Below are 13,470 nucleotides of genomic sequence, written 5' to 3'. Positions count from 1 at the left end.
GTGTCACCCCCTTCTCGAAGTTGCCCTCTGCCAAGTCCTAGGCAAGTGCTAACGTGCGACAAGAAGTCCGTGCCATGAACCGGACACGGCGTGCTTACCGTGCTGCCCTCCGGCTAGTGGGATGAGCAGCAACACCAGATCAGTCCGACCCTGCTCGTGCTCTCTCCCCCCCTCTCTCTCAGGGGTCTTCTGCCCTGGGGTGCCGAGGACATGGCGACTTGCGCAATTCAAAAAAAATTGCATAAGCCAAGGCTTGTCATAACTGCCAATTCTAGAAGGGAGTTAGGAAAAATAAATCTCGTAAAAGTTTAGGAGAGAATTTAAGGATGACGGATACTAAACTCATGTTTAATGTTTTGCATTGAATAGGGCCACATTGCTTAGATGGAGTGTTCTTGCCAATAACATCTGTTAACCAAGCACCATTTACATCGTAAGCCCGGTGAGACCCAAAAGATCCAAACTGGTACCAGAGTGTGTTTGCTTTAACAAATAACGTTCGATAATATCGGTCTGGCAAGCTAAGAAAACGATTGACTAAAACACAATTGTATTAATACATGAAGACATAACGGCGTTATGATTCTATATGCTTGTACCTTAGGAGGAACTGGTTCAACACAGGTGCCTGTCACAGCCACCCTAATGTTGCCGCGACTCGTGGTGATGCCGCAGGTACCGTGAGAACAGGTTGTAAGGGTATGTAAATTGCCAAGTAGGTTATTTCTAGGCGTGTAACAATGCACTTGAATATGATGTCACTAACTTGTTGTATTCCTCTTTCTGTGTCTCAAGTGTCATTCAAATCCTGACCTCTTCGTACTTATTTGCACATTTTTAAGTATTCCCCCATCATATTGGTCAACGTCAATGTTTCGGATCAATATTCCAGAGCAGGCAATATACATGTATTCTAACTTTATTCTTGGGTACAAGAACCAAAGAGTAACACATTGACTGTTGTAAAGAGCCAGTGGGCTTGGGCAAGACATCGCGAGATGAAATAACGAAGGGTGGCCGAGACTAATGATTGAATAGCAGCTAAGGGGTCATCCATTTCATACGTACGCAAAAATCTGTCAAAACTTGACCCCTCTCCCCCTCCCTGTACGCACGCGGACTTTTTACCCCCCCCCCCCACCTGAGTACGTTCGCCTGACGCACCCCCCCCCCCCCCCGAATCCTATAGAATGCCCGATATTTAATCCATGCAGAAACGATCCAGGATTAATAACATTAACGTGTTTAAGCAAACAGATAGTCCACCGCCGGACTATCTAACTCATGCCAGTAGACCCCCCCATACGCAAGCGTACGCATTTGGGTTAAAAACCCCCCCTCCCCCATCCATGCATACGTACTAAATGGATGGCCCCTAAAGGGAACACACCCAAAAGGACTTCCCACCAAGAAAATTGTGATGTGATGAGCTAGTGTGCAGGAGCTTGATAGTTAATTGCATTTCCGGACCATGAGAGATGGCAATTGCTTGGGAAGGTCTTTACCCAACAGTGGAAAGAACATGGCTGATGTGAAAAGTGCATTGATTCATCATTTAATATTGTATGTATGGTGAACTTCCTTTGCACCGCACGTAGCCAACCGTGCTAATCGGAGATGCTAATATTGATTCTTATATACACATTGGATCGCAAGAGCAATGTTTTCCATTGATATAGGTTACACGTAACGGGTTCCTGTGACCTCTGCAGCCACGAGATGCCACATGAACCCATTCTTGGACCGAATCACAAGCCTGAATTAGAAAAGTATTTCACTGCAGTATTAATGCATTTTGAAAGTGACTGAATGGGTTATTGATGCTGAGCTCCCAAAATGGGATATTGATGCTGAGCTCCCACAAATAAGTTTACAAAGCTGCTGTCAAATTAACACTTTATACAATAAATGATCATGACTGTTAAACAGAAAAGTGTAAAACTGCTCTTTTTATCTTTTCTCCAGTTGCATAAAATAGTTTTGCTTGATGTTTAGCTTGTAAGCAATTTAAACCTTCATTGAAGAGGTGACTAATGCATTTCTGCTTTTAATTGGAAACCGGTGATTTTAAATGAAAACAAGTCTCTCGGGAGGTACTGCTGTGTTGCGGAAAAATTGGCGACACAGCCGTCAAGATGGTGATTAAAACCTGGCCAAGAAAACACGGCGAAAATGTAATCTGCTTTTAAAATCGGCAGGGAGCTCGGCACCTTAATCTGCAAGCACAGCAGGATGGCAGAAAAATATATACTGAAATAATATAACATTAATAGGTTTGTGTAAAAAAGGCCCAAGTTAATAAGCTTTACAACAGCAAGCCTGACATGCCAAAATGAATGTCACTTGTATCATCAGCTCTTACTCTTAGGGGTTTTTTTCGGTAAAGTCACGTAGGTAAAAAATAAAATTAATAGAAGTAAAATTAATAGAAGTAATAATATAAATAAAATAATTGTTTTATAAAATAATTTATTTTTATTATTTCTTCTATTAATTTTATTTTTTACCTACGTGACTTTACCGAAAAAACCTAAGAGTATGAATCCTTGCAATCACGAAAGCTTCAAATCTAGAATTAATATCATCAGCTCTTGTCAATTCACTGCTGGATGAACACCACCCAAAGCCACCACCATCTATTGCGATCGTTTGTGTACATGCCTTCAAATGAGCAAAACGAATAACAGCAAGTTGATGGCTATTGGTCACATTTAATTATTTTAATGATGTATCTCTTTTGATATTTTTTTTTCTTTAATGAAATGGTTAGCTTCATAATGCATCAATTAGCCTGATTACACTAATAGTTATTTTCAAATCCACGTTCAGCCAATGACAAAGACATCTGAAATGTTGATGATGCCAGCATATTGATTTGTATCCATTTCCATAAGATGGCTTTTTAAAAGTGTGAAATATGGCCAACTATATTATTCAAACAGTTAATGTAGTGTACTATGTGGACCCATCTCGCCAAAACAAGGATAAGTACTGAATTTTATTTACAATTGGGGACACATTTTTTTTTCACAAAACACTAAAGTTTATCATTTTGTATGCTGCAGCACAGTAGCTGTGGTGGAAGTCTTGTTGATACGAGATGCCAGTTAGCAAAAGGTGTCTGAATAAAAAACAAAAACGATCCATCAGTACCGGCACAAAAGTGCTGCCTACTGTCATCACCTGCTTTTGAGAAGATAGGAAAGCAGGGAAGGGAGCGCTAATGCAGAGATGTAGAGATGCTGTGGGCCAGGCTACAGAGGGGCATTACCATTTGCAACTGGAGATGAGGTTGGTGCAGTATTATCTTGGACGTACAGTGGGGGGATTCTGTCGAGCGGAAAACCTGCGTAGCCCTAACATGACAGCCTCAACAGTGGCCGGTTGGCCATGAAAAAACAAAAAGTCCAAACCACTGAGACTTCTCATTCAGGCAATCGCGTCAAATACAGAAAGGCCAAGCGTGACCGTTGTGGGGATGGGGAAAAAACGAGCGTCGTTCGTTACAGCATAGCACTAAGCAAACAGTCAAATCGGGAGCCCCCTATCCCCCTTCTTTGTAACCCGGTGCTTGGGCACTTCTGGTCGGTGGGCCACAGTACAGCTGCACAGCCTGCACATTCAATAGCTACGCCACTATAGGACCACAATTCTACGGCCCATCACTTGCTCGCTCAGCGCCACAAGTTCAAAACGAAGAGTAGTAGGCGACGGAGCCACAAACAAGGACGGCAGATAAGTTTCATGGAACACATTTGCCAGTTGCAGTAACGGACCTTCTAAAAAGGCACAATCACAGCAGTTTATTTTCTCGTATTGACGACAACTTGACCTCAGCTGTTCAATATTAGGAGTCACGTACACTATAGATTTTTATAATGGGTTAAAAGTAAAACTGCATATATTCTTGGTTAACAAACGAACCTACTGGTAATAACATGCACCTCCAATCAGCACGGTTGCTACGTTTAGTGCAATAGAAGTTCAACATACATGCAATTATGCAGTTTTTTATTTATCTCAGGAACACATGATTTTCCTTGTGACAGCCACTGAGCGGTTCAACTCAAATCAGGGTTCAGAGATGTCCAAACACGAGTCCCATTACAGCTGTTTAGACAAAGATTTCTCAGTGCCAACTTTGGCATGAAGCAAAATGTGAACGTAATAGATATAAAAATTATACACACAATTACTACAAAGATATCCCTAGGACAATAGTGAATGGGTAGTGTGTACGGGAGGTCTGTGTTGAGTGCACTGGACTGCATTCATCATAAAGTCCAATAACAGAGCAGTGTTTGTGTTCGGCAAAAGGTATTTTACATGTTTGCACACAATATACGGTTACAAAAGTGGCAACATGACAAAGCATTATAGAACAGGAATCGTAATTACCTGCAAGAGTGGGCACAAACATTAACTCAATTACAGCTAGCAACACAAAGACTTTATATTCAAATACTTTGTTTGTCGGGCAGTGCTGTAAAGATGTCTTAAAGACCACGTTGCACTGCATTTGATAACGTTATTTGTGTGTTTTAATATTCCTGTGAATGTGTCATTTATTATTTTACTCAAAATCCCAGTTTCTTGTATCCCCTTGGCCACCTAAATTGCGAGTTACATTTCTAAAGAGCCAAACTTAAGCAAGCCAACATCCTTAAAAAAAAATGTTGCCTCACCATCAACAAACAATGCACTAGCCTGGCATGCACCACAACCAGGAATTGGGAGGCATGCTGTAACACAACTATGCCTCAACGACATCAGAGAAAAGTCACAAATCAAAATATCGTAACCAAACTCATTATGAACATGAACTTTCCAAACAAATGTCACCCATGCTAAACTAGATAATGATCAAAGAAACACGAGTAAACACGTTTCTGGAACACGCCCCACGACGTGTGGTGTTGTGTGCAAGGTGAACTTACCTCCCCAGCTCTTCTCCGATCTCATAATAATCCTCCACGCTCTCCTGCCTGAAAATTGCCATTCCGGAGACCATTTGCCCTTGATCGCCGACAACATGAGCTTAGGCAGAATCGGCCTCCCTGGAACGCACGCAAGTCCACGGAGCACAATCAGCGCGCGGGGCCACGGGACACCTCCCTGCGTGAGACACACCGCACACAGACTGTCAGAAAGACACAAGCAGGTTGGGGAGATCGGGCCAGCACCATGCCCCACCTTTTTTGTACATAGCCAACCGTGCTAATAGGAGGTGCGGGGAGAAGAACAAAATAAACATTAAAGCAGTTCTACAGGAATTAGTTTTCAATCTAGATTTAAAAGTGCATAGCTTCAGTGGCTTCCTAATATCGGAAGGAAGAGCATTCCAGACAGCCGCAGAAGCGCATCTTAAAGCATGTCATGCATGAACAGTCTTTGTTCTATGGCTAGCCAAAAGCCACTGCGAAGATGACTGGAGTTCGCATAATGGTGTATGCTCCTTTTCAGCAAGGTATTGTGGTTCATTTGTATGTAATGAGTGCGATCTTGTGTGTAATTTGTCTCCTAAGTACTGTCACATAACAACTGGTAGTCATTGTACGCTAGATGGGACAAGTGAAATGTGGAGTGATGTTGCAGCACTGCACTATGAACCCGGTGATCAGTTCAATTTCCGGCCATGGTTTACATCAGTGGTGAGTGAGTGATATCTGAATAAGTCCTAGCCCCTCTCTTCATAAATCCGCACTCATGAGCGTGGTGAAACATGGTCAAACAGCCCCCCCACATTCAAAAGGCATAGGGAGGCCTACTTGCAGTAGCAGAATGATAAAGGGCTGTACATCACCAGAAGAATAAGCCCCAATTCCACTGATGGGCATACTGAGAATTATCAGTAGTACCGGAAAAAAATTGTGCTTCTTACTTTCCAGCCACCACTCCCTGCACAAGGCACAATAAGAATTCGTTTTAAATACGAGTGACGTACAAGATCTAAGGATTTTAAGACAGTGAGACTGGTTGAACATGTAAGTGTTCTCCACAAACTGACAATGAGAAAGTTAATGCCGCCATAAAAAAGATATAGATCTCCCGTATAGCCTTATAGGCTGTTGGGCCAAGTGCTGTTCGTGAGGGCCTAGTAAGATCAGCACAGCGCGAGGTTGTCGCCAGCACCATGTCCAACCAACTTTGTCTCCCCAGTGCTGAAATTTATACACTGCATCCGCTACTCATTTAAGGCTGAGATAACTAAGGGGAGGCCTAGGGCATGTTCAGATATCACTCACCGCTCGTGTTAGCCGTGGCCAGGAATCAAACTCAGGTTGCCAGATTCATAACCCAGTGCACTAACCACTTTGCCACTGCTTACAATTAACAGACACACATACCCGAGTATAAATGCAGTGTATATGAAACGCATCCCTGGAGAACAGCCGGTGGGATGGTGGAATGCAGGCACATGCACACAAACGCATAAAGAAACCTGCTACAAATCAAACAAGCGGAATGTTTGGCCACAAGCTTGGCACAGGTCCTGAGTGAGAAGAGGGGGGGCTGATGGTGGCAAAAGGACAATGACCACCTACAGAGGTGGGAGGCCGGGTGCGAAGGGGGTGGCAGATGGGAGGGGAGTGGTCTGTCAGTTATTCAGGGAAGAAATCTCCAAGGAAGTGATAAGGATCAGTAGCTTTCAACCGGCCAGTCCATTCAACAAGCGGGCATTTGTTCTGATAGCTCCATTCGCTACCCACCTCAAATCGCAAACCCATGACCAAACACAGACTATAGCGTCTCAAGGTGATCCGGCTAGTGGTCAAAGAATCCGAAGGGTCGGCTTTTGCAGACTTGATCCACTCACGTTACATCTTCGTGTGAGTGTCGACAAGAAGCAGTGCTACTCAGCCTTCCCAAGGTAATTTTCCGATCACTTCTTCTGGGTGCCAGTGGGCTCGCGAAAGGAATGCTCAATAAATTTCGATTTAAAGCTTTCGTGACTGCAGGGATTCATCTTCTTGGTTCTTTCGGTAAAGTCACGTAGAAGGGAAGTAATAAAATAATAAAAATAAAACATAATAAAACAATTCTCACGACGTTTCGGCTACAACGCAAGCAGCCGTCTTCATATTTTTCTAAAATATTTTTATTATTTTATTACTTCCCTTCTACGTGACTTTACCGAAAGAACCAAGAAGATGAATGCTCAATAATGAAGCAGACCAGTGGTTTTGAAAGGTGAAAAAGCCAAGACACTTATCGGACATGTTTAGTGTTGGCCCCTCCAGGGGGTGAAAGCAGGAACCCAACGGAGGAGTGACACTTATATTGTTTTGCACAAGATGCATTGCAAACATCAACACGCTGTGTTCTGTAGCTCTTGGTAACGGAATGTGGCTGCGCCCCATGAATGAAACGCACACAGGCTGCCCATCCAAAGCTAAAACGTAGGCTTTGATGAGAAAGGAGGGCACAAGCCATCGAGTGTTCCCTTTCTCAAAACCATGTCCTTACTTTATAAATACTAGAACTTGAGAGCGACGAGAAACAAGAACCACTGGATGCTATTTTTGATGCTAAAAGGTACAGCAACAAATAAGCAACTGTACAAACACATGTCCTATAGCCTTGCGTATCCATGCTGTTGACAGTGCTACTGGACATCTGCACATTTGGGCATTCACCAGATCTGCTTGACCTGGTGAACACTTGCCATGGGAGGGGCTGCATGGGTCAGGAGACAAAAAACAGGGCGGTCACTATGTCTCATACACGTAAGCTGAATTATCAGCCGGTGGTTCTGAACGCACAAAAAACCACTGCATGGCCCCTTAGCTAAATAAGTTGGCAGCAACAGCCCATATATTGCATACTTCAAGGCAATTGGCTGTCATAAATACCTTTGCGGGTAACAAACAAAATACAGGCTGCGGTGATGCAATGTCACATTCATAGGTCGTTTTTTTTTTACACACCCACTCTCCAGGCGAACGAGGTTAACACCTTGATAGCGCTTCAGCACAACGTACGCATGAATCGTTCCTTTAATCGCACAGCGGGAGGTGGCAGGTATCGGGTGGGTGAACCATGCCGTTGCCAAGTGACTCAGAAGAATATAAGAGATCTTGGAGGGGGGTGAAGGTGAACTTGTCCCTGCCCAGTCACCTCGTGCGTGTCCCCCTTCTCTCGGTCTGAGACGCCGCATGTGAGAAAAGCAGAGCTATGACTGATCCACACTCAATTTCAATGAGACAAGAAGGCAGACTTTGGTCCTTACGAATTATCCCTTTTTGTCGTAAAACGTTCCAATTGGCACGGTTAGCTACGTACGGTGCGGAAGAAGTTCAACATACATACCAATTATGGGTAAATTAACAAAAAGTTTATGGGCACATTAACAAAAAGTATGGGGTACACCCATTTCATTGAAATGGAAATCTGTCCCAAGCAGCAGGTGGTGGATGGTGTGCGCGTGCCAGTGTAAAACACATTGCATATATCCCACACCATATTAAGTCAAAAGCTATCAGGGGTCGTGTGCTTCATCAAATGCTTCTGGAAAACATTCATCCAGAAGGCATATAGACTGATGGACCAACATCTAATTTCATTTGTACGTGGTGAAACAAATCCTGTTTATTTAAAGTACAAATAGCATTGTCTGTTCATTATACAGTAGTAGTACTGTACACTATTGTAGATATATATGGTCCGGTGCTACTATTGTCCATCTGCATTTTGAGATGATTTCATCGATCCATCTATATGGTTGGTGGACGTTGTCTTGGTGGAAATTCAATATTTTAGCTGCCTCTCCAGCCTTCATCTCAACTACTGGCCAACCATCAATCAACCAAACCATCAAACAACCAAACCATCAAACAACCTAACCATCAAACAACCTAACCATCAAACAACCTAACAATCGCACAACCTAACCATCGCACAACCTAACCATCAAACAACCTAACCATCAAACAACCAAACCACCAAACAACCTAACCATCGCACAACCTAACCACCAAACAACCTAACCATCAAACAACCTAACCACCAAACAACCTAACCATCGCACAACCTAACCACAAAACAACCTAACCATCTAACAACCTAACCACCAAACAACCTAACCATTGAACAACCAAACCATCAAACAACCAAACCATCAAACAACCTAACCATCAAACAACCTAACCATCAAACAACCTAACCATCTAACAACCTAACCACCAACAACCGAACCATCTAACAACCTAACCATCGAACAAAGATGCCCCCTGCATTGCGCGCCTTCAGATGCGCTCTGTGGCCGTCTGGAACGCTCTTCCTTCTGACATTAGGAAGTCACCGGAGCTATGCACTTTTAAATCCAGAATGAAAACTCAATTCTTTATAGCTGCTTTTTGTCTTTAGTTTGTTGTCCTTCACCTCCGATTTGCAGGGTTGGCTATGTAAGGTGCCAACGATTTAAAAACAAACATTGACCCTTCTCGCAACGTGTCCAAAGGCCCATTTTTATTAATTTGCATATGTCCCGTAAGCCACCGTGTGTTCTTCGTCCTGATTCTTAGTTTAATTCCTAGCACGTACCTCTCTTCTCTATGCTGCTTTGCACATCTTTCAGCTTTTTATTGCACGTTTTCTTCATCAGCATCTGTGTTTCTCATCCGTATCTCATGGCAGGTGATTTACAATTATGAATAGCTTTCTTGTTTAGGCACATTGGTATGTTGCATTTCATTATTAAACTCAATTCCCACATACAGAAGCGCTATATTCAGAAGACAAATGAGATATACTGTATACTTCATCATCATGGGACCTCGTACTGTTGTGCAATATAAACATACAACCTTTGCTCTGTGTTAAAACTCAACCTTTGTCATATTGCTAAATATGATAGTACGTTAGTGTTAGAGAGATTGGGAAGCATGGGCTGGATTTCCATTGTACTGAAATGCATTTTCCCATACACGCTTTTAAACTTGACCAAACTTTGCATAACCACAAAATGTAATCACGTTAATATCTTGATCTATGAACAAAGCATATGATGCAGTGAGTGTCCCTAATCATAACACAGTATAACACCTCGCATTGTAGATGTTGCACAATCAAACACGTGTGTCATGGACACCACACATGACATGATGAGGGTACAGTGAGTGTTTTATGACCTACTCTCTTTGACTGTACTCTCTGGCATAGGCAAAGCACCACATACAACATGTTAAAACCCACAATCGTGTACACATACGCATAAAGTATAAGTGCATATAGCGATACGTACAGCGCTTTGCATGCGTGCAACACATCAAATAAGCATTCCCAATTTTGTATGTTAAGTACACATACGTACAGTATGCATACATTATACTATACACGCGGTGTATAGCCAATACCTACCTATACGTAGTTATACAAATATCCAATTCAATACATATCCATACACATATACAGCACGTTGTGTAAGCATATAATACATGTCTTATACACGTCATGCCTGTACAGAGTACGTGCTGAAATATAAACAGACGTACCTATACAATACTATGCAATATATGCATGTGTACTATACACATGCTGTTTGCAGCACACACACGTGTATGTGTGTGTGTACTGTAGTGTTGCATTATACAGCACGGGAGTACAACACACACCACTGAAGTGATATTGAGTTACCTGGATACACAGTACTGTACACACCTCAATGAACACAATGTTTTGATGTACCGCACTACAATAACACTACTAATCCACACCAGCGCTCAGTAAAACATAGATACTGCTAACCTGTCAACACCTTATCAGTGCCCCTAACTACACTATACACTACACTATACACTACATTACTATACACTACTTTATACACTACACTATACACGACACTATACACTACACTATACACTACACTATACACTACACTACACACGACTATACACTACACACGACTATACACTACATTATACACTACACTATACACTACTTTATACACTATACACGACACTACACACGACTATACACTACACACGACTATACACTACACACGACTACACACTATACACAACTTTTCACTACACTATACACTACACTATGCACTACACTATACACTCCTATACACTCCACTATACACTACAATACACACTACTATACACTACACTACTGCATACCTGTCAACCCCTTATCAGTGCCCCTACCTTATTACAGACACACAAACACACAGACACACAAACACACAGATACACAAACACAACAACAACCGCCATTCCCCACTAAGTGGAGGTGACGTCACCACGACGCTTGTGCCAGGCCATGTGCACCTTGAGGCCACGTGAAGTGTCGAACGTCCGCATGCACACACAAACACTCACACACAAACACACAGCCACACAGCGGCATTTACCTTTTGACGTGGTCACCGATATCCGAGCCCACCACCCGCCTCCCCTCGATGTGGATGACAACCACGCGGCAGCGCCGAAGATCCGGAACCTTGTCCACACCACCGCACTCCCAACTCCACCTGGACGTGGCCGTGATGCAAACCTTCTCTGTGCCGCGATCACGTCGGTCCAAACAACCCGAATCTTTTACTGAAGATGGAAGACCCTCGTCCCAACACGCTGTCCCAAGATGGTCCGCAGGAGAACCTCGAAACTAACGCGGTCCTCGATGTCCCCTCTATGCGCACCTGGATCTGGTCACAATTCCGTCCTGGAACCACCAGACCCGGTGCCAACCGAGGGCCCTCTGAAACCTGGCCCTGGTCTCACGCAGCAGCGGCTTGTTCAGTCTCGAGAAAGCGACACGGGGCAGGGATAAAATCGCTGCGATGGATGCGACAATTGAATGACGACGGCTCATTCAGCCACTGCCCCGACCAAGTCCTACTGCTTTCCTACGGTGGTGGTGGTTGGGTGGTGGTGGAGGCGCCTACATAGTTTGTGACTCCGCCTAAAGGTCCGCCCAGACGGGCAACGTCACTGAGAAGACCCCCCCTCTCCTGCCTCTGAGCCCTGCCCGACGAATGCGGGTGAAGCCCCTCTGACCACCACCACCACTGGCTGTTGATGAATGAGACCGTGCGGTTTCACGCAAGTCTCATGTTGAATCTCGTGTTGACCGGTGGTGGTGGTGGTGGCGAGGGGAGTTATTGGTAGACCCGTGAATGGTAATGCCCAGGGGATCGGGCAACCTGCGGCTCTTTAAAGGACTGCTCAGAGATGATGTTAATTAATCACCGTCTCGTATACACGTGGCATTGTGGCTCTTGAAATATTTAGTTTTTTTTTATATTTACCGAATTCGAAAAAAGTTACTCTGCTTGTTATTTTGGTTGCCCAATGCCCCGTGCCAAGCTGAAGTGAGATGTTTATTAATAAACTTGTGCCCTGACACTGCGCAAGAGTTACTTCAGTATTCAGTCAACAATGACTGCTGCCCCAGCTCAAATATTGGGCTTCTGAAAAAGCTTGTGCATTACTGTGTGAAAGAGATATAAGCGAACGGTTGTCGTAAATACGTGCAAACAACAAATAATCCCCAATGGCTATGAAACTCAAAATCTGCTTGCTTGGTTGAAGAAAATATGAACAAAATCAAATCAAGAATGAACAAAATCGTATCAAACTATAACGTATTGAAATTGCAATTTCAATTTAAAAAATTGCAATTTCAATTTCAAAGCTCTTCTGCCACCCAGCGTTACGATTTAGTATTGAAGGGCATACCTATGTGATCGGTGCGCAATCATTGACAACGTAGGTTTTCAAAGCCAGAGTAATGGATGTTTTTGGGTTAAGCAACGTGGTAATTTTATGCCAACATTCTTGTCGTTAACTCACCACCACCCAACAAGATTGTTACATTTACAGATATATAACATACATATATTTATCAATGCCACATATATTATTTGTTATATGATATACATTATATTTGCATGCTATATAATATATTTCATATATAAATAGTCCATCTATTTGGAAACGGGACAATATTGCCAGGTGTTGGAGGGATGACAGCAATTTTAGGATAGAACTACGTGGCCAAACCCCAAAGCAAATATCGATCGGTGTATAGTAAAATGTTTAACATTACAAAAAAGTGTATTTTAACAATTCCAGTCTACACTCAGATGTGAGTGATTTAAGTAATTAGTATAGTTTTGTTCATTAAGCACCTCATCACCAATAAACAAGAAGGAACGATTTCAAACCCTAGCTCTAGACCCTATCCTGTTTAGAGAGGGCATCAATTCAACAAGGTTCGTCAAAAGGTAGCACCTGCTCCAGCACAATCACCAGCCAGTGTTGATTTGCATCCAAAAGGACAGAATGTCCTCTTTTCATGAACAAAGTCCACTTCCCATAGATACTCTTTATCAAAGCATGTATCTCCACAATCCTGTCTGGGCGTACTGATCAGACGAAATGGTACAATGCTCATTTATAAAAAAAAATGTATGAATGAAATTCACAAAACTGTCTTGTGATTACAACGTGCACTTTGTAGAGT

At 43.0% G+C, this 13,470-nt stretch overlaps 1 protein-coding gene across 2 annotated transcripts in view; it reads right to left on the bottom strand.

Moving 5' to 3' along the window:
- Positions 1-12,014, bottom strand: part of DAPK1 (death associated protein kinase 1) — a 68,668-nt gene extending 56,654 nt beyond the window's left edge. The window contains exons 1-2 of one of the 2 annotated variants that reach the window (XM_078600035.1): positions 11,357-12,014; positions 4,938-5,115 (exon numbers count right to left, since the gene is read on the bottom strand). In XM_078600035.1, coding sequence (XP_078456161.1) covers positions 4,938-5,011 — 74 coding nt within the window. In that variant the 5' untranslated portion in view covers positions 5,012-5,115; positions 11,357-12,014. The remainder of the gene's footprint in view (positions 1-4,937; positions 5,116-11,356) is intronic. The other variant, XM_078600036.1, reaches the window with a different exon arrangement.
- Between the last annotated feature and the right edge of the window lie 1,456 nt (positions 12,015-13,470).

The sequence above is a fragment of the Lampetra planeri genome, chromosome 13 (assembly GCF_965212315.1).
Source record: "Lampetra planeri chromosome 13, kcLamPlan1.2.h2, whole genome shotgun sequence".
Taxonomy (NCBI): domain Eukaryota; kingdom Metazoa; phylum Chordata; class Hyperoartia; order Petromyzontiformes; family Petromyzontidae; genus Lampetra; species Lampetra planeri.
This window is presented reverse-complemented; position numbering and strand designations above follow the sequence as displayed.